At 51.2% G+C, this 19,791-nt stretch overlaps 9 protein-coding genes across 9 annotated transcripts; 6 read left to right on the top strand and 3 right to left on the bottom strand.

The window, feature by feature from the left end:
* Positions 1–293: 293 nt before the first annotated feature.
* Positions 294–2,414, top strand: AUEXF2481DRAFT_3721 (uncharacterized protein; the record flags this gene model as incomplete). The annotated part of the gene is made up of 1 exon (XM_013489813.1): positions 294–2,414. One exon carries the CDS (start codon positions 294–296, stop codon positions 2,412–2,414), a length of 2,121 nt encoding a protein of 706 aa, XP_013345267.1.
* Positions 2,415–3,021: 607 nt separating this feature from the next.
* AUEXF2481DRAFT_28160 (uncharacterized protein) lies at positions 3,022–3,630 on the top strand (the record flags this gene model as incomplete). Its single annotated transcript, XM_013489895.1, has 3 exons — positions 3,022–3,146; positions 3,198–3,558; positions 3,619–3,630. 3 exons carry the CDS (start codon positions 3,022–3,024, stop codon positions 3,628–3,630), a joined length of 498 nt encoding a protein of 165 aa, XP_013345349.1.
* Positions 3,631–4,772: 1,142 nt separating this feature from the next.
* Positions 4,773–5,376, top strand: AUEXF2481DRAFT_628015 (uncharacterized protein). The gene is made up of 3 exons (XM_013490154.1): positions 4,773–4,925; positions 4,976–5,153; positions 5,214–5,376. Exons 1-3 carry the CDS (start codon positions 4,904–4,906, stop codon positions 5,278–5,280), a joined length of 267 nt encoding a protein of 88 aa, XP_013345608.1. The 5' UTR covers positions 4,773–4,903; the 3' UTR covers positions 5,281–5,376.
* A 6,391-nt stretch (positions 5,377–11,767) lies between these two features.
* AUEXF2481DRAFT_38444 (uncharacterized protein) lies at positions 11,768–12,057 on the top strand. Its single transcript, XM_013489973.1, has one exon. The coding sequence runs from the start codon at positions 11,773–11,775 to the stop codon at positions 11,980–11,982; it is 210 nt and encodes a 69-aa protein (XP_013345427.1). The 5' UTR covers positions 11,768–11,772; the 3' UTR covers positions 11,983–12,057.
* On the top strand, positions 11,990–12,931 carry AUEXF2481DRAFT_627855 (uncharacterized protein). The gene has a single exon (XM_013490153.1). It carries the CDS (start codon positions 12,203–12,205, stop codon positions 12,875–12,877), a length of 675 nt encoding a protein of 224 aa, XP_013345607.1. The 5' UTR covers positions 11,990–12,202; the 3' UTR covers positions 12,878–12,931.
* On the bottom strand, positions 12,498–13,837 carry AUEXF2481DRAFT_38442 (uncharacterized protein). Its single transcript, XM_013489972.1, has one exon. The coding sequence runs from the start codon at positions 13,780–13,782 to the stop codon at positions 12,985–12,987; it is 798 nt and encodes a 265-aa protein (XP_013345426.1). The 5' UTR covers positions 13,783–13,837; the 3' UTR covers positions 12,498–12,984.
* Positions 13,838–14,060: 223 nt separating this feature from the next.
* AUEXF2481DRAFT_627783 (uncharacterized protein) lies at positions 14,061–15,934 on the bottom strand. The gene is made up of 3 exons (XM_013490152.1): positions 15,596–15,934; positions 14,820–15,542; positions 14,061–14,770 (listed from the first exon to the last, which is right to left on the bottom strand). Exons 1-3 carry the CDS (start codon positions 15,644–15,646, stop codon positions 14,339–14,341), a joined length of 1,206 nt encoding a protein of 401 aa, XP_013345606.1. The 5' UTR covers positions 15,647–15,934; the 3' UTR covers positions 14,061–14,338.
* A 288-nt stretch (positions 15,935–16,222) lies between these two features.
* Positions 16,223–17,603, top strand: AUEXF2481DRAFT_3715 (uncharacterized protein; the record flags this gene model as incomplete). Its single annotated transcript, XM_013489812.1, has 2 exons — positions 16,223–16,600; positions 16,866–17,603. 2 exons carry the CDS (start codon positions 16,223–16,225, stop codon positions 17,601–17,603), a joined length of 1,116 nt encoding a protein of 371 aa, XP_013345266.1.
* Positions 17,604–17,795: 192 nt separating this feature from the next.
* On the bottom strand, positions 17,796–19,462 carry AUEXF2481DRAFT_28154 (uncharacterized protein; the record flags this gene model as incomplete). The annotated part of the gene is made up of 10 exons (XM_013489894.1): positions 17,796–18,024; positions 18,081–18,245; positions 18,295–18,352; positions 18,403–18,551; positions 18,602–18,711; positions 18,765–18,963; positions 19,023–19,145; positions 19,197–19,230; positions 19,349–19,377; positions 19,434–19,462. The coding sequence occupies 10 exons, from the start codon at positions 19,460–19,462 to the stop codon at positions 17,796–17,798; spliced, it is 1,125 nt and encodes a 374-aa protein (XP_013345348.1).
* Between the last annotated feature and the right edge of the window lie 329 nt (positions 19,463–19,791).

Below are 19,791 nucleotides of genomic sequence, written 5' to 3'. Positions count from 1 at the left end.
GAGTCTCAGGAGCTCTCTAGTATGGATCGATACCACAATACACTGCTAGCCAGAATTTCGAACAAACATGCCGCACTCTGTCATCATGAGAGATGCAAGTGCATTTGCAGACATGATGCGAAAGGTGATAAGATAATCATGATTCTTAACGCCGAAGCATCAGATGGCGGCCAATCAGACCGACTTCCCCACAAAGTGCTTCCAGAAAAAGTCTCGTAAAGTTTGAGAAGAGCTGGGCCTTTCTGCCATTGATTTTCCAATTTTCACAGTCGCATTCGACATCATATCCCAAAATGGCACCAAGTCGTCGCATGCAGAAGCAGGGTGTTCCTGGACCCCTGGACGAATCACTGGTTTCAAGGAAGAGAAAGGACGCTCCCCCGCCGCCAGAGGCAACATACAAGAAACGCAGAACAGACCCCAACAAGCCAAAGAACTCTGCTGGAAAGAAGACGACCAAGGGCAAATTCGTGGCAAATGGAAAGACTCCCAAGGTTGTCGCAAAGAAGGCACAACAGCTCGTTGCATCCGACGACGAGGACGTTGAGGACGATTCAGATGTCGCCGACGACTTGGGCGTGCTCGAGTCGGACGATGAGCCCGCCGAGGACGACGACTTCATGGACTCAGACGACCCCGATGTACAGCGTGCCATGTGGTCTGAGGACGAAGATGCCTCAGATGCCGAGGAGATTTTGAATGCCGCCAACATTGCTGGACTTTCCGGTCGCCTCGACGAGGAAGCCGCCCAGGAAGCCGCCGACGCGCAAGCCGAACTCGAGGACGATGCCATGCAGACCAACATTGCCGCCGCCGACATCCCCGAAGACGAGGACGACGACGAGGCCGCGATCCGAAAGGCCACTCTTGCTCCCGACCTCCAGCTCCTCCGTACCCGTATCACAGAGACCACCCGTGTCTTGACCAGCTTCAAGGAGCTGTCCGACCCTTCGCGCTCGCGCACCGACTACATCAACTCCCTTCTCAACGACATCTGCGCCTACTATGGCTACTCGCGCTTCTTGGCCGAGAAGCTGTGGAGACTGTTCACCCCTCAGGAAGCCCTCGCCTTCTTCGACGCAAACGAAACTCCTCGTCCTCTGGTCATCAGAACAAACACTCTCCGCACTCATCGCCGTGATCTCGCACATTCTCTGATCAACCGTGGTGTCACCCTTGAGCCCGTTGGAAAGTGGAGCAAGGTTGGTCTGCAGGTCTTCGAATCTCAGGTTCCCTTGGGTGCCACCCCCGAATATCTCGCTGGACATTACATCCTCCAAGCCGCCAGTTCGTTCTTGCCCGTCATGGCTTTGGCTCCGCAAGAGAACGAGCGTGTCCTGGATATGGCCGCTGCTCCCGGTGGTAAAACAACACACGCCGCTGCTCTGATGCGCAACACTGGTGTCATCTTCGCCAACGATGCCAGCAAGGTCCGTGCCAAGGGTCTGATTGGTAACATTCACCGTCTGGGTGTCAAGAACACCATCGTCTGCCACTACTCTGCCCTCGAGTTCCCTAAGGTCATGGGTGGCTTCGACAGAGTTCTTCTCGATGCTCCTTGCTCTGGTACTGGTGTCATCGCCAAGGATCAAAGTGTCAAGACCAACAAGACCGAAGCCGATTTCCTGCGCCTGCCCCATCTTCAGAAGCAGCTTTTGCTTGCCGCTATCGACTCTGTAGACCACGCATCGAAGACTGGTGGTTACATTGTCTACTCAACATGTAGTGTCACAGTGGAGGAGAACGAACAAGTCGTTCAATACGCCCTGAACAGACGTCCCAACGTCAAGCTTGTCAGCACTGGTCTCGTCTTCGGCAAGGAGGGCTTCACCAGCTTCATGGGCAAGAAGTTCCACCCCACCCTGAAGGAGACCAGAAGATACTACCCTCACGCCTATAACGTTGACGGTTTCTTCGTCGCCAAGTTCAAGAAGACCGGCCCCACACCTGCCAACGCCATCAAGGCCCAAGGCCAGGAAGTCCAGAAGCAAAATCTGAAGAAGGACATCGACGAGGAGGTTATCGATAGAACTCCCATCAGCGAGGAGGCCGAAAACGATGAGTTCGGCGGCTTCTCTGACTCGGAGGACGAAGCCATCATCCAACGTGCCCGCGCTAAGCAACTCAAGAAGAGGGGCATTGATCCCAAAGCCACAAAGCCTGCTAAGCAGCAGCCCAAGGAGAAGGAAGTCACAGCTGAGCAGTCAAATGCTGAGGATCAATTAGAAGAGAAGGCAGTAAAGTCACCGTCAGGAACAAAAAGCCCAAAGGTAGCTGAGAAGCCTGTCGAGAATGGTGTTAGCGAGGCCGGCGGACATGCCAATGGCACTCCAACGGAGGTTCAAAGCAAGAAGGAGAAGAGAACTTTGAACAAGGCAGGCAAGAAGGCCAAGGCTAGCCCCAAGGCCAAATAGATTTTTTCTTGACAGCGGATATCAATTGACATTTTCATCTGGGCTTGTACCACAATTTTACATATTCAATTCTTCATCATCTTGGGCTAAGCGAGTGAATAATAACTGATAGCTTGTGCCATCACGTTTTCACCAACTCAAGGGTCATCTGAGCTGGAAGCTGCGGGACGAGGTACTCAATGCATGTGAAACATGGTATAGGCACCATTGACGGTCTCGATTAGACTAAAGAATTTCATGCTTGACGTATAACCAAATCTTCTTCTCTACCTCCATAACGTGTCCTCCTAATCCACTATCCAAGCCCGATCACCTCAAACTGAGTGACAGAACTACGAATCTGGCAACACTGTACAAGCAGTAACATAAGTGAGTATTTCGTCGCGTATCGAGCATCGACGCATCACTCACATTTGCTGCCATTTCACTTCTGCACGACTAGTGTCTTCCGCACACTTTTCCGCGACCCATTGACCACTCGTCTCTCCCAACTCATCGCACTCTCTTCCATCCTCTTTCTTCAGTAGAAGCACTGCAATTCCTTTGTTGTGCTTGATCAAACATCCTTCTTCAAACATCAACCTACATACCTTTCACAAAACTAACGATGGCTCCCACCACTGAGAAGGACCACATCGTCCTGTTGTTTGCTTGCCTCAAGAACAGCAAGGGCCCCGGTCAAATCGACCTCAAAGGCGTAGCCAACGACACCGGACTCACCGCCAACGCCGTGTACGTCTCCATCACCTCTATCTCAAACAACTCCAACTGACATCACCACAGCTCCAAGCGCTTCAAGAGACTCTCCGAAGACTATGGGGTCCGTGGAGTACTGCGCAGCAGCGGTGGCCGCGTTCCTGCTGCTCGTGCCAAGAATCGCACTGAACATGAAGAAGGAGAGCAAAGCGACTCGCAAGAGGGTCCGTCGAGAGCAAAGGGAAAGAGAAGCCAAGCGCGCAGCCAGGGAGGAGTCTCGAAGAGGCGCAAGATGAAGCAGACCGACGAGGCCTCTGGCTACGAAAGTGATGGCGCCGAGGACCAGCAGGTCGACTACGACACTTTGGATGCTGTTGCTGGCGAGGAAGAAGACAGCAGTGTCAAGGCCGAATTTGGCACCGAAGATGGCGAAGATGGCGAAGACGAGGTATGCTCTGAGAATGAGGACAACACTGACAGGCGGCAAGATTGACTGACTCTTTGCTAGGCTGTTGCCTGATCAACCACGACATCCAATCTTCCACCGTTTCTCTTGCATCACGGCAGGCACTTGACCGCCAGAGGCAGCAAGCACAATGAACTTTACGGCAGCGAAAGAGTGCACTTACTGGATGAGGGAGAGCCAAGTTTTCTGTTTCTTTCACTCTTTTTCACTATCATCGGCCCCTCCCAGAATGTTCTTTGATCATCGATCAATAACACTGTTCTTCAAATCGCTTTTGTCCTAAGCATCAACCGTTATGCGTTTCCCTTGAATGTAGCATTTCCTTGCCGAAGGCCGCTGATTCTACACTGTTATGCAAGACTGCACTTACAAACAGGACTAACGCAAGACAGAAGCGTATGAATCAGCCGCAGCCGGGCTTTTCGTCTTCCTTGAAGCTGATATCGTACGAGATATGAGATCGGTAGTAGTTACCGAAGAAGGAGTGTTTGTAGAGGCTTTGCCAAGATTCGGCTTCTGCCGCTCCTTCCGACTTCATCTCCTTGTTGAGCTTCGCCCTCTCTTTCTTGCTTGACAAGACATCTCAGGTCGCATTGTAAATGCTTCTCAACCTCGTTTAGCTTGCATGCACGTTGCTGCTCCAATTGATATTGCTTCGCCTCTAGACAACCGACTGGCCGAAGCTATATCAGCATCTCTGCAGCACCACTCCAGTCGCCCGTCGACATCTATAACACGCAAGGGTAGCGAGAGACAAAATGCTTTCGATCCTTTGGCATGACCTGAATTGCCTCTTCTAGAATGTTATGATAGGACCCCATCTAACAGGGATGTGCTGGTCGATCTTGAGACAAGTCACAAATCATCAGCCCCGAAAAGACGTAAGAGCAAGAACAACTGCATCATGTAAAAGTCAAGACGACATCGGTTCAAGTCGGTGTTGTGCAACTGGGAACCTTCCGGCCAAGCGTGTTGGTTATTCTGGGACATTCTTCACTCAATTCTTCTGCAGTGGTTGTCTTCACGGCACTATTTCAGAACGAGAAAAGTGTCGTCGCCCATAGTGAAGGCTTTCACAAGTCTGAACAGCTCCGCGCCGCAGACCAGCAACTTTCACTAAATTCCGGTGCTTTCTCCTTCATAACTCCCCCTTCTTCAAGATCTCCTTGACTCTTCTCTTCTTGTCCAGATCAAAGTGGTCAGCCCTTTCTCTACCATCATCTCCACACACAGTCATCTCTCACCTTACCTTCGGAAAGTGTCAGCACAATTCTGCCCTTGACACAACCCACCCTCGCTCTCAAAGATCGACACTCCATCCAACAATATGCCTGGCATTACCTGGGACGGTAAGAGAGCCTGGTGATATCTTACACAACCGAAACTAATTCTCTCATAGCCGAGGCCGATCGTAAGATCTTGCTCTACGTCATCAAGGACTCCAACGCCGCAGCAAACATCAACTGGGACAGTCTTGCCGCCGACCTCTCTACTGAAACCGCTACTTGCACCGTTGCCGCTCTGAAGAAGCATCTCTCACGTCTTCGTGTCTCTGTCAAGAACGGACAAGACAACGGGTACGTGCCAGCATCGCTCACAAGCGGTTGGGACACAATGTGCTGACTACTGACCCATAGTGACGGCTCCGAAAGTCCCGTCCCCAAGACTCCTGCTCCGAAGAGCAAGGCTAAGGGCAAGGGGTGAGTCTTCCTGTCAGAGTGTGTTGTGAGCCTTTGCTAACCGCTCCTAGTGCTGCTGGCTCCTCTGTTCCTTCCAAGGGCAAGGGCAAGCTCCACCCCAAGCGCAAGGTCTCTGATGACTCGGACGATGATGATGGTACTCCTCTCCGCAAGAAGTCCCAGAAGGTCGCCCCAGAGCAGGAAGAGCAACTCGAGATCAAGTCCGAAGTCGTTGAGGATGAAGCTTGATAGGACCAACGTACTTGGCTGTGAGTAGCTTCTGGTATAGACGCGTGGTTCTATACCTCAAGTATCTTCTCCTTCTGCTTTTTAGTAATTTTACACTCTGTCTCTTCGCATCACCCGATGGTATCAACAAGCACGAACAACGATACGCAAAAAAAGACTTCCCCCACACTTCGCTACCCATCCTTTTGTCCTTCTCAGTAATTGTTCCCCCTGTGTAACTCGTTCGTGGTCGAGTGCTCCGATAAGCGACACTGTTCGGCTCGAAAAGCGAGGGAAATGTGAGCTTACAGCCTTCTACGAGGCTCCGTTCGGCGAAGTAAGTCTTTCGATCACTCGTCGATCACATTCGAAGACGCTGACTTGGCCCTTGCGATGATTGTCCCGATCACTCGTCGAACGCATTCGAAGACCCTGGCACGAATTTCGCGATGATTCAGGTCTCGGTACTCACCTTGGTCCTATTGGACGTGAGGATCATCGCTTTCTAACCTCCGGTCAGATCTTGTGCGTGTCGAAAGCTTCCGATCACGTCTGGTCGCTTCAAATCCATTTCCAGGCCTCAATCGTGATCTACTTCGCTGCCATGGCCGGATGTGGCAGGTGGTCTCTTCATCAACGAAGTCCCTTTCGGCTCACGGAACCCCTTTCGATTCATGAAGCCCCTTTCGCGCGGGTGTCCAGAACGATCACTTACCCAGCATCTTTGGTCGTTTCGACCCACTAACCTGGCCTCAATATCGATCAAGGCAGCGGCTACGACAGGACATGGTAGATGAATCTTGACTCACGAAAACTCCGGCATACAGGAATATGAAACGATCACTTGCAGAGCATCTCCGATCGCTTCGCCTCGATATACTGGCCTCGGTCCAGATCAAACACACCCCCATTGCCATGGCTGGATGTAGCAGGTGGGCTTGCGATAATCAAATCCTCTGGCGTGGACATGTAGTAGGCGACCACGTCTTTATCCGTTTGTGGATCCACGTTTGCGTGTGATGGAACACTCGAACAAAAGATGTAGTCGGCGAACTTCCAGCTGCTTCACCAACTATGGACAGCTTATGTGAGACGTATATACCTGGCTGCCATCTTGTTCAAGTCTTGTCGACATCTCTGGCCCTTCAAACCGCAAAGGGATGTTTGTCAAGTCCGAGGGCTGAAATTTGCATGACAGCATCATGTTTGGTGGTGGCAGAGAAAATTAGCATCCAAAAGTTTGAAGAGCCATAGCATAAGTAAGTTCCAGGGCGCCGAGAGCTAGCAATTGGATCGTCTGCCCTTAAGTGCGTTGTCTGGAGTCATGTCAGAAACGAGGAATGGCCTGAGGTTAGTCATGGCAGCTGTCGTCGTGGCCGTCGCTCGTTGCTAGCCTGAGCCCGGACAATTGGCTGCTAGATGTTTCCATCTCATCATCAGCCGTTCTAGCAGACGGATACCCACAAAATCGCTTGTTTGTTGTCTTTCCTCAATCAAAACATCTACCCCTCGAGGTCAACCTCTCCCCTTGTTCCTGTGGCACTCTGCTTCTTAATTGCATCATACCGGCCCTTTTGACAACCCTCCTTCCAAGACACCCTTGCACCTCTCGACCGTATCGACGGGCCCTTAAACATAAGTCTCGACAGTCTCTTTGACAACCTATTTGACAACCTATTTGACGACCTCCTCGACAACCACCTCGACAACCACCTCGACAATCTCCTCGACAAACCTTGTTTCGCTCTCCACGGAACGAATCATCATCTTTCGAACGATACCACTTCTCCTCAACGCAAATCGCTTTCGCGACGATCAATCAACGCGATCGCCTGTGCTTCGCTACTGACGCACTTCTCGAAGCTTCAAAAGCGCTTGCTCGCAGCATCGCCCCAGTCCTCATCCTTCGTAAGTGTCTCTCTTCTTCATCTTTGTGATTGAGATAGTATGTCCCTCGATTACACAGTTATCAGCCTTTTGGCGTCCTGCCCTCTACCTCTCGAACTGCACATCTTGGACTCACTTGCGCGCACTTGCACTTCTGCCCCCGACGCTCAATTTATCCGCTGCCGCTATTTCGACGCACTCGCATGTAGTTCGCTACTGACACACTCCATACAGCTCAGCCGTGTGTCCTTCTAGCTCAAAATCAGAACTTCTATCCGAAAGTCTTCCCCTTTTCTACCTGGTGCTCAGTACACTTTGTGCTTCGATCGCCTATCCCTCGACAACTCAAGCTCTCGCGCCTCAAGTTCCGAGACTCGACCATCGAGTCTCAACTGCCTGACACAACCACGATCTTTGGAACGCTACGAGAGGTCGACACTTGCGCGCAAGCTCGCCCTTAAGCCTCTCAACGCATGTCCCACTCATTACCACAACTCGTCAAAACACTCCCGCGAACTTCTTTGCTAACTTAACCAGCCAGCTTGACTGTGTTTTCCCGCCGCATACCTCCAATACCTACTTTGTAAGTCTACTTGCATCTTTGCTTCCACTCGACGATTGCGATGTCTCCAAAAGTTCCCCCCCCATGAACACACCCGCAGGTCAATGCAACCCTTCAAGCCGCGTCTTCCCTTGGAGCCGCGTCTTCTCTTCGCGCTCCGTCTTCTCTTTGATTCCCGTACCCTCTTCAAGCACCTTCTTCTCTTCGACCACTTCTTCTATCGAACCCCGTCTTCTGTCGAGCCCCATCTTCTGCCGAGCCCTGTATCCTGTCGAGCCCCGTCTTCTGTCGAGCCCCGTGTTTTGTCGACTTCCGACTGCGTCAAGTCTCGACCCCACGAGCCTCGTCGCTTGAACAGAATCACGATCACTAAGACTCCGCGATCAATGGATGCATATGCGCGTACTTTGAATCAGCCACTGACAATGCGTTCAGCTCTACACCGTTTCATATCAGCATCTTCTTTCGATACCATTGCTCTTACGACGCTGCTCTCGTCATCCTGTAAGTTCATTCTCGCCCTCGTGACGTCTTCCTCCTTGTACTCCCCCCCCCCGCGACTTTGTCTACTATCCACTTCCTGTTCGTCTCTGCCCACATGGTCTACACCGCGCCTGCCCTCTACCTTTGCCTCTCCACAAAGTCTGGCACTCCTCGCCTTCACTCGTTCACTTCCAGAGGTCTGATCTATTGGTCTCGACGACATCATCCCAACAAGAAGTTCGTCTCGACATGTCTGTTGATGAATGTCTTCCATTCAACCCGCGATCTTTCGCTTTATCGTTCACTTGTCACTTCTGCATGTCGACTTGACGATTTCATCTCGACGATTTCATCTCGACGATTTCATCTCGACGATTTCATCTCGACTGCCATATCTCGCCGGAGCGACATCGATCGATCGACGTCGGCTCAAAGGGCGACGGCAACTGACTGTTGCCATTCTTTGCTTCGCTTCTTGCTAACTCCTTGCTCGACAGCCTTCGATCACACAGCCTGTCATAGAGCTGCACTCTTCGAAGCACTTCTGGAGATCTTCGACCAGACCCCGTAAGTTCTGACTCCTCTTTCTTGTTCTGCCTTTGTGTCCTTTTCCAATCTGCTATGTTGCGCTTTCGCTTTCACACCTTCACTTCCTGGATGTCAATTTGACGATGTCATCGACTCGACAACACCACGTCGTTCGACGAGTATCGTCCCAACGATACAACGGCAATTGACCTTTACTTTGCTTTGCTTTACTCCTTGCTGACTCGATACTCGACCAGACTGTCATAGACACAGCCTTCGTAGAGCTGCACTCATTTGAGTACTCCCTAGGCTGTCGACCAAGTCCCGTAAGCTTTAGCCCCTTTCCCTTGCTCCGTCTCCGTGTGTTTTCCAATCTGCTATCTGCTTTCTTTCGCTACTTCGCTTCCTAAGCATCGATCCGACAATGTTATCGACTGGACCGAACGTGATCATTCGATAGATCTCGTGTCCCGACTTTACGATGACATCGTCGAACGACGAGTCTCAAAACTTTGCGTCGCGTCGAGTTTTACCTTCACTTCGCTCTCTACTGACCCTGTACTCGATAGGACTTTCGCACTCAGAGGGCATAGCGTACTCCTGTACCTTGTTCAAGCATTGATCAAGACTATCTACTAAGTCACGTAAGCTTTGTCTCCATTCTCCTCTCTTTTGTCGTCAACATGACTCCATGTACAGTTCTGATTGAGGGTACAGAGAAAAAATGAGCATCAATAATTTCCTAGCACAAGGCGATTCTCGCTTCGTGCTCTCAGGCAACACGGAGGGCCTGAACGCAACCGAGTTTGATCTTCTCGACATCGAGATGGGTACTGGCGACCATGCTGGCATGGACGTTTTCTCCGATGACAATGGTTACGGCGGTCACGGCACACTCGAATACCACGAGCCTGGTTACTACGAATATAGCCAGGAGCACATTTCTGCTCCTCCCGGCTATCAACACCTGCAGCCGTTCCATGTTCCTGCTGTTCCTACTTCTCAGGACCAACCCTCCTACCGATCAACTGATCATGTCGAACCGTTTCAGCAGTCAGACCTCCATCATCAAGTCTCTGAGCAAGACCCTGAACAGGTTCAGTCGCCTGATGTCGACACCGAGACTATCACAGAGTCGGTTGAACGTAGCGCACCCGCTCGAGTGGAAGAACCCGAACCCAAGCCCAAGAAGGTTGCAGACGCCCTGAAGACGGAAGATGCAGACTCCGACGATCAGAACTTCGAGGAAGATTCAGAGGACGAGGAAGGTGATGAAAATGACGACGAGAAGAAAAAGCGCAGGAAGTATAGAGAAGAGCGTATTCTTACTCGCTGGAACAGTAAGTTTGTGTACATCCGTTACATCCTACACATGCTAACACGGTAGTAGCTGGTGTGGACCAGCTCTTTTTACTCGCTCTAATCTACGAGCTCGAGTTGCGTGGAGTCGACATACCTTGGGCAGCAGCAGCTCTGCATGTCAACCCTGCGTCCTCTGCCCAATCGGTAGAGCAGCACCTCACCAAGGTTCGTAGAGCGCGCATCTACTATGGTATGGCCGTTCCACCGCCAAAGACCCATGTCGCCGAGGAGCTTGCGCAAGTGACTCAGAAGATCGCCAAGGTCTACAATACCATCACCTTCACCAAGCCTGGCCATGAAGAGAAGGTCATCGAAGGTACACCTGGTAGCATACCGATCACATATACCCCTAGGTCATATCCCAACAGACCAGACCTACCTCACTACGGTGATTCGAAGCACCCACTTGTGGGGCCTGCCAACAAGGATAAGAAGAGCAGATTTGCCAAGGGTAAGAGCGTCGTCAAAAAGGAGGATGATAACGACTACTTTGAGAACACACCAGTCGACAAGAAGAGTAACTCCTCAAAGAAGGTTTCCGAATCAGAGAAGAAGGACAGCTCGGCCTTCAAGAAGCCACCTGCTCGCAAGCCTCCAGCCACGCCTTCTAAGGCTAGCAAGCCCCAAGGTGTCATCAAGTCGAAAAAGACCCCCTCGAGCATCTCCAAGCCTCTAGCTAGTCTTGCTCTCAACTCACCATTAGCTGTGAACGCTTCGAAGAAGGCGCCCAAAGTCACACCTGCGAAGAAGGCAGTAGATGGCACCAAGACTGGAAGCTCAAAGAAGGGTACTGACTCAAAGAAGACCGAGACCAAGACCAAGACCAAGACCGACAAGATCTCTGGAAATGACGGCTCCACTGAGCGGATGTCTACTCCTGTCCTTCTCAATGGTGTCGCCGAAACTGGTCAAACCTACGGCAGAGTCAGTAAAAATGCTCCTGCTGCCGCATCCGCTCAGCTTGAGAATTTCTTTGAAGACATCCCTGAGGATAGATTCACACTTGGCCGTGCCGACGCTATGAAGAGCTATGAATCGGACTCTACCGTGATCTCGGAGCCGAGCACTCGTACTACTCAGCAGCTCGTACAGCCATACCACCAAACCTACAATGGTAACGACAACCAGTTGGCTCATCCTGTTGCGGGCACTGACTTTGCTCATGGCCAGCAGTCTGTTCTCTCCAGTGCAGGTCCCGGCATTCCCCATAACCGCCAAACTGTCGTTCAGCATGGGGCCCCTGGTTATGTCCCGGGCCTCGGCATGGAGTGCCCCTCGCAAGCACAGTGGAACTTCATGATGAGGATGTTCTCCCAAAACAATCAGCCTGTCGGCAACGCTTACTTCAATGGTCAGCAAGGTATGGGTCTCAACACTCCTGCTCACACGCCCAGAGATGATATGCTACTGAACACTGGCTTCGATAGCTACCACACTGCTGGAGTTCTGGCAAACGGCTCCAATCCCATGATGCAACAACCTCAGCAATACCTTCAGCACCAGTTCCAGCATCCTTCGTTGTATCGGCCACAACCTCAGCAAGCCCAGCCGTACTTCACCAACAACGCTTTTCAGTTTGGCAATGACGACGGTAAGCTCGAGACTGACGAGCTCGTGGATCCAGCCATCAGCTTCGCTAGCTTTGACATCAACAACACGTTCCCTCCTGAGCAGTGAGCTGCCTCCACTCTATCGAGCTTGACGCTGTCAGTAAGAGCCAACTTTCAACATCGAGTCTTATCCCGCGCCCACCAACGACCAAGAATTGCGATATTTCGACCGCACAAGAGTGAATTGCTCTTCGAAATACCACAAGACCAACAAAATCAACAACGACCCCAGCGCTGGGACATAAAAAAAAGATTCCTTCTCGCGGTGAATATCAAGCTGGCCTTGCATGTTTATCATCAGTCGGCAGACCGCTTTTCACTCTTTCCCTTACTCGGTCTTGTGGTCACATCTTTTTCATCATGACTTTCATGACCATCACGAACCCCAAAGTCCATTTCATGCAGTTTTCCCAGCATGGCGTTCTGGTTTCTTCTCAACGCAAAAGCGAAGATACCCTTGCAGCGTCTTTTCCACCATTACATTCGTTTCACTTCATACCATTCACCGGCGTTACATCAAGAGAAAAGCCCAAAAGTTCTTTCATGCAGCCTTTCCAGCACGGCGATCTGGTCTCATTTCCCAACAAGCGCGAAGATGCCCCTGCAGCGTTTCTTTCTCATACATTCGTTTCACATCCACTCAACCACCAGCACTACACCAAGACAGAACGACAGAAACAAGCAACAGAAGGAACGTATTGTATGTTTTTTTTTTCTACCTAATCCGCGAGAAGAGAAGAAGGGGTTTTGGGAAAGAACATCTCTACATACCTGCCTGCCTTGTTTGCTGTGCACCAGAGAAGAAGTTCCCCGTCAACAGCACCATTATCCCCTGCCCCAATTGCTCCAAGAAAATCAAGTGGTTTTTAGTCCAGAGAAAATGGAAACGAGAGAGAATGTTTCCACCAATGGCGTTTTTTGGAGGGAAGCTGCGAGTGGCTTGGCATAACAGTGATTATTGAGTGACGCTTTGTAGTGATGTACTTTTGAGCAGCTTCCTGAGTAAGCAGGTATGACCCTTGGAAGAGCTGACATGTTGAACTTCCCGATAGAGATGATCGGTTGTTGGCTACTTTCTGTACGAAGGTCGGCTTCGAAGTTGCTCCTTCCTCTTCCCCTTCGTCTTCTCGGAACGAGATTCATGACTGTCAGAGTCCTTCTTACCGGCCCGTGGAGTAGGAACAGATTCTGCACCCATCGTGTACCCAACAGTATTAGTAGCCGTCGAGAAAGTATGGCGCACTGAATCTTGAACCATGGCCTCAACTGCATCTTTCTGCAATTCAGCAACATGATTAGGTTCCACTTTACTCAAGCCATCTGGTCCAGCTTCCACTGACACCACGTTTGAAGAGGTTGTGTTGAGATTAGCTTGGGTTAAGGAGATCTGGCCGTTATCCATGCCGAAGACCCAGTAGCCCGCTCTCATGATACCACTGCTTATGACGACGAGTTCTTCGTCTTCGTCTTCGTCTCCTTCAAACACACGCAGCAGACACAACGGCCGGCCGACAAAATCGGTCGCTGCACTACCGTCTGCATTTGAGATTGGAGTAAAAAGGTCAGCGAGCTGCAGGCTCAAGGTGGCATTGTTGGTCCCGTTGCCAGTAAAGGTGAGCTGGAAGCGAGTGGTGTTGGTCATGCCGTATGCTACATCGCTGCATGGCCTGACAAGGTCCCCGGAGAAGAGCTCTGGAGCGAGCTGTTCATCCGAGAAGGCTTCGATTAGCTGCACTCCGGCGTGCTTGACGAATTTGTTAAATGCACTCGCTGGTAGCATCCAGTCAGGGGTGCCGGTGTCTGGAACAGCTATTCTCTTGGAGTGGCTCTCAAGCAAAACTTGAGCTGGTCCGTCGTAAGGTTGCATGGTGACCTCTTGAAGAGTGAGGAAGTAGTTGCTGACATGGCCTTGAACCTCTTTGGGGGGGGGGGGGGGGATGATCCAAATGCGTGTACCTTATCAAGTTGAGTGTAGTCAGAGGTCCAGTGTACTTTTTTGATCGATGCCTCCGAACAGAATCGAGCCGGACTGGCCAGGGCATATTTCAACCAAGGATATGTACCTCGAAAGAACTCACGAACCAGGACCCCAGGTTGGTTGGATACAAAAACTTGTGGCTCACCGTGTCAAAGGCAGCGTATTTGAGGTGCTTCAAAGCGAGTTTAATAGGTTGAGCGTGCACTAAGGCAACTGCTTAGCAGAGCAGACAGGACAGGGGACTGCTAAGAACGAAGCAGAAGTAGAAGGATTGTTGTGCATATCTCATTTCATTCGTAATCAAGTAAGAGACGCCACTGCTCAAACGCTGCAAGCCAATGGCTGAAATCTAAAGGTCGTCGCTAATCCAAAGCAAAATGGTAAAGAGACGAAACGCCAGACGCTAAACAAGGCACGCGCTTGCCGAAGCAAAGCCAGAGAAACATCAGGATATGTAGACCTTCTTGATGTCGCTCTCGAAGAACTCTTGAGATAGGTCTGTCGGGTCTCTGACTTTGCCCTCGGCGGTGCCAATTTTTTCATTCAGAGCCATGAGCCTGCCTCTGCCGTAGATGCGTCCATTGGGTAGCATGACGGGGTCATCCTCAACATAGCTCTTGCTGTGATGGGCGTAAGGGACAGCGCGTGCGAGTTCGTTGAGCTCTGTCGAACAGATGGGGCATACGGAAGTGGTTGACGAGGAGGCGTTTGAGGACGAAGAGGCGTAATGCGAGTGGCAGGCCGGAGTTTTCAGAGCGCTGAGACCGGCTGAGAGAGCAATGTGGAGAAGAGGTTGCGGCGGTAGCGAGAAGATTTCGTGATGTGTCTTGACGAATAGTTCGGCGAGTTGGTGCCAGCGAGCGGCCGAATACATGGTCTAGAGGTCATCAGCGAGGAGTCAGAAGGGGTGGCAGATGGGCAAGTACCTTGTAGGGCTCTGTCATTGTGTTGGGGGGATTGGCGAGAAGGCCTCCGGCTCGCAGACCGTACGAGTCATTCTGGTGTGTGCCCAGGTGCTTCCTTGCATGTAGAGTGGCTTCAATCAACTTCTGCGGCTCTCCGCTCCGGACCAGCTCGATAAACTGCTGCAAGCGTAGCTCGAGTTCGAGATTGCTGTTGATCTTCTTGAGCGTCTGCTTGTTCTCCGAGCACCAGGCCAGGCAGTCCTGCGAGCGGCCATTCTGCAGGCTGAGCTCGATACGTCTGCACTCGACGAAAGCCTGGACGTCGACCAGCTCTTCAATCTTCTTCTCTTTGGCCAACTGGCTGGCACTCTGCACATGGCCTTGACGCAAGAGATAGTCAACCAGCATGCGGTCCAGACGGACTTTGCTCCACTCGTCGTACTTGACGTCGGCCAGATTGGGGATGTCGTGCAGCTCTTGCAAGTGCTGTATACGGGCGCGTTGATGACGATGCAGCATCTCTTCTTCGGCATGTAAGACTTCTAGCTTGCGCTTCAGCGTCTGGGCTTTTGCGATCATGGCGTCCAGCGAGGCGAGCGTCTGCTCGGGCGTGACTGATGGAGCAGAAGTCGCGGCGGCGTTTAGAGCAGCAAGCGTGTCGGCCGACGTCTTCTCAATGTGTCGTCTGGCTTGAGCAAAGTTCTTCCGTGTTAATTCAAAAGGCACTCGTAGTAGTGGTTGATCCTGTGAGCAGAGTCAATAGCTGGATACATTGATGGCGGCCTGGTGAGGCTTGCCAGCAGCAGGTGCGTCTCGGCAAGCAGCTTGGTCGACACAAGTTCGGCCATATTGATGACTCTGCGATCCTTCTCAGACCGACGTTGGGTGAAGACAAACGATGTCGCAAGTCACAAACAGCAGCCATGCAAAGACGCGGGCTGCCTTCGTGAGCCTCCGACATGTGAAGCCTGCCAAAGCCATCTTGTGGAGAAGCTGCGTCACAAGCCCCGACTCTTCCTTCCGCCGCCCATACCGACCCGACCAGATCTCTCTCCTTTTACACATCTTCATCCATCAAACGCCAACTGCACGTCGCGTCTTCAAACAGGTTTCGTTGACTGACCGTTCCTTGAACCTTTACTGCTCATATATACCCGCTAGTGACCCCGGTCTCATGTCAATGTCTCTCCCAACGCAAGCCCATCTCACGCGCTCGGCGAATGATCGCTTTCTAGCATATTCCGTCAGCCTCCTTCTCCTCGGTTACATTGGTGATGTGTATTCGTAGCTCTAGGTAGAAACCTTGTGTGAAATTCGAAGTGAAGTAGGTGTTGCTTGACCGCGTTATCTTCTAACTGTCTATTACAGCCTGCTTCCTTCTTCGCATTACTTTGTAGACCACTGATACATCAGCTTTCGCAAACATGCTGCCTCCTCCAACCATATTGGACTTGGATCTGGTCGACGCGCCATTGATCATCACCCGGTCGGTGGCCATACTCACCGTGGGCCAATTGCGCCAACAATGCGCAATTCTGGGCATCGTAGCAGGAAAGTACCAGAAGCAGCGTCTCGTCAGCATGCTCTGCAAGCTGCCTACTCAGCCGGTCATCTATGATGGTTTTGGACATCAAGACCTGGTCGACTTCACCCTCTCGAGAGAGCTGAACCTTAGCGACGTAGCGGAGCGTCATCTGGACAAATTCAGAGCCAAACGCACAGAGCTTATAGGGATACAGACCAGGCTAGAGGCCCTGGGTTCGCAGATCAAGGCAGAGAAACCTACCTCTCGTGAGCCTCACGTCGGTAGATTCACTATGGCTGATAACTCGGGGCTCTTGTTGAGACGATCGTCGAGACTCGTAGCCCGGGGCCCCGTCGACCAGAGTTCCTCTTGAGATCATCCAACCATCCTGCAAAGCCGATCAGAAGTCCTGCAGTCAAGAGAGTCATCTTCCCATCTCTACGCAAAGCTCAGAGGAAACTACGACAATCATACGGTGCTGCGGGAAGGCTCTCGAAGATGTCTCTCATCGAGGTTCTTGAACAGCAGACCGCGAATCTCAGTTTGACTTCCTCGGTCTACCACCAGAGCTACGCGACATGGTTCTACATCTGGTCTGCATCAGTTCTACCACCATCATTCACCCTCAGACTCAGCCTGCTATTGCCGGGACTTGTCGACTCTTGCGGCAAGAGGCGCTGGCTGTGTACTACGGATGTAACCGATTCCATGTCTTTCTCGACAATGTATCCCGCAAGGCGCTATCCGATAAGGATCTCTGGCTTCAAAGAATATCACCATGCCATCTGAATTCTGTGCGCTCTTTCTCCTTCAAGTACGTCGGCGCTGTCGCTCTCCTTGACATCGACTTCGATATCCGTAATCAGACACTCGGGATCGTCCGCTTCAGCGCTTTCCGACCTTCGCAGGCTGATCAAGTATTGAGTGACTATCTTGCCCGCTCCAGGAGCAGTTGGACCTCGCCATCGTATGTTGTGCGGCTGAGAACGTACGACGAATGGGGCAGCAACGAGTCCGATAGGTTCCTACATCTACAAGGCTCATCTTCCCTGCTTGCGGCTTTCAAGAGCAGTATCTTGGAAAGGATCGAGGGGGCCAAGATGCTGGCAACTGGTGATACCGACGCCGAGACCGCGAGAATCGCAAACTGGAAACGACTTGAGGTGGAGTGGACTGCTCGCAGTGGCTTTTCGGGTCCGAGCATCGAGAGGATCATGGAAATGCTGGTCGAAAACATACCAGACATCAAAAATCTGTGGGTTCATGACTTTGTGGATTGAGTTCGGTGAGGAACGAATCTGGACAGATTGCTCCAAAGGGCTTCTCAAGGCGGACGACGGCCAGTCACGTCGGTCTGAACCAATGGCAAGTTGTATCATGACTTCAGAGAGAACAGTACAAGAGTTGCAGGGAATAGGTAGAAGCAAAACCGTCATGAAAAGAATAATGCATCTTTCTTCACTCTGACTAGATTATTTTGCTGCAAGACCAGACTTGGTACCAACAATTGACACCACATCCTCATCGCACACGACGTGACCCAAACCAACTCTTTGAGGAACGTGTTTAGCAGAAGCGCCCCACACCAATGCATACTTGAAGCTCTCCTTGAGGTTGCGATGAATGGCATCACATACATCTTCGATTGTCGAGTTGCCGCGAACAATGAGAGCCTCGCTGAAGTCTGGATCAATACCCTTTCTGCAGTATTGTTAGCTTGAAAGAACTGAAAAGAGTGCAAGAAATATGTCTCTCACCTCTTTGTGTAGACACGGATCAAGCGGAGTTCTTCCCAGCATCGATCGACTACATCTCTGACGCCCAAGTCGAGCTCGCAACTCATTATGACGGTGTTTGGCTCTCTCGCCAGCGTGTTCATGTGGTCAAGACCGATGACGTCGACCTTGTTGTAGACGTAAAGACTGTGAAGTGTCAGTCTGAGGTCATCTACTGGAAACGTTGGAGACTTACCATCTAATGTATGTGCGGTGGTCCTTCATGATAACGTCAATGAAGTCGTCGACGGTGACTAGCCAACATTAGCACAAGCTCAAGAATCACAATCTTCCTTAAACATACCGTTCTCGTCACGAACAAGCACTTCACAATTTAGAATCTTGTAGTCGCGAAGAATGTTGTACAGCATCTTTTCGTCGAGGCCGTTCTTGGGAGGAGTCTGGAAGGTAATCTTCATGCCTCCGGCTTTTTTGGGCTTCAGGTAGATGTTCCTGTCCATCATCAGTATAAGTTACGCGTATAGCATAACGCGAACACTTACGGTGGCTCCTTGTTCAATCTGATGCCGACTGCTTCCAGTTCAGCCTCTAGTAGAGCTCTTTGCTCGGCCCTTTTTGTTGCGTCCAACACCATCAAGATCATATCGCTGGTCTGGGTTGAGTCAGCTAGGAGGGTCCAGACACGCACATGCACGGAGCGCCTACCTTTGCGGCACTGATGACCTGTCTTCCACGACCCTTGCCTTCTGCGGCACCTTCAATGATACCAGGCAAATCGAGAATCTGGATTTCAGCACCTCCGTACTCAAGAACACCAGGAATGGCAGTAAGCGTAGTGAAAGCATATGCTGCGACCACTGATTGCGTTTTCGTAATTTTTCCCATGAATGTCGATTTACCGACCCTGCGGTAAGAAGAGTCAGCGACAAAACTGCAAAGTAGAAACAGGCAGGCTGGACTCACGAGGGGAAACCGACGAGCGCAATACGAGCATCACCACTTTTACTGACATCGAAACCTTCTCCGCCGGGGCCGCCTGCACCTGGGCCAGGCTCTAGTAGTTGTGCTCTCAGGCGGGCAAGTTTTCTGCAAAACAATCAGTCCTTGTCATTTCACGATCGCGCCTCGTATACTGACCCTTTGAGAAGACCCAAATGGTACTCTGCATAGGCTGTTAGTGTCGTCGTGCTACGAAAATGGATTTTGAGTCATAAATGAGGTACCTGTTGCCTTGTTTTCTGCGATCTGTCAGCTACTTTTCTTCTTCTCTAGCATTCAAATCTACTCACTCTGAGTCCTAGCCATCTCGGCCTCGATCCTGGAAAACAATTAGTCTCATTTCGCCCAGACTATTTTTCCTTGCTCTAGACGCACTCCTTGATCTTTTCTGTAATGTTGACCATTTCTACGACTGTCGGGAGCTAATACTCTCCTTTTTCGATGTATTAGGATGATGATTTGTACGAAGAAACAGTTGGTCGCCGTCCGGATACAAACAGCACGCAAGCTCACGATTTCTTTGGCAGACGTTCTCCACCCACAGCCCGGCCACCAGCGATGAGGCTCTCACAAAGTCCCGTTGAGCACAGGCCACCTTCAAAGGGACTTTCAAACGTCATCGAACCTCGTCTGCAAAAACAGATTCACGCGCGATCTTGATTTCTAAATACTGTAAAAGGTTAGACTGGATCGTGGAGATGTGATGTCGTTGACGATGTGTCTTTCAAAGCAC

Source organism: Aureobasidium subglaciale (assembly GCF_000721755.1).
Source record: "Aureobasidium subglaciale EXF-2481 unplaced genomic scaffold scaffold_6, whole genome shotgun sequence".
NCBI lineage: Eukaryota > Fungi > Ascomycota > Dothideomycetes > Dothideales > Saccotheciaceae > Aureobasidium > Aureobasidium subglaciale.
This window is presented reverse-complemented; position numbering and strand designations above follow the sequence as displayed.

Coding starts and splice junctions, on each gene's coding strand:
- AUEXF2481DRAFT_627783 (XM_013490152.1), bottom strand. CDS start 15,646: ATGGCCGAACTTGTGTCGACCAAGCTGCTTGCCGAGACGCACCTGCTG. Junction 15,543..15,595: donor CCGAGACGCACCTGCTGCTG/GCAAGCCTCACC, acceptor CTCTGCTCACAG/GATCAACCACTACTACGAGT. Junction 14,771..14,819: donor CAATGACAGAGCCCTACAAG/GTACTTGCCCAT, acceptor GATGACCTCTAG/ACCATGTATTCGGCCGCTCG.
- AUEXF2481DRAFT_38444 (XM_013489973.1), top strand. CDS start 11,773: ATGATGCAACAACCTCAGCAATACCTTCAGCACCAGTTCCAGCATCCT.
- AUEXF2481DRAFT_627855 (XM_013490153.1), top strand. CDS start 12,203: ATGTTTATCATCAGTCGGCAGACCGCTTTTCACTCTTTCCCTTACTCG.
- AUEXF2481DRAFT_628015 (XM_013490154.1), top strand. CDS start 4,904: ATGCCTGGCATTACCTGGGACG. Junction 4,926..4,975: donor GCCTGGCATTACCTGGGACG/GTAAGAGAGCCT, acceptor ATTCTCTCATAG/CCGAGGCCGATCGTAAGATC. Junction 5,154..5,213: donor AAGAACGGACAAGACAACGG/GTACGTGCCAGC, acceptor ACTGACCCATAG/TGACGGCTCCGAAAGTCCCG.
- AUEXF2481DRAFT_38442 (XM_013489972.1), bottom strand. CDS start 13,782: ATGCAACCTTACGACGGACCAGCTCAAGTTTTGCTTGAGAGCCACTCC.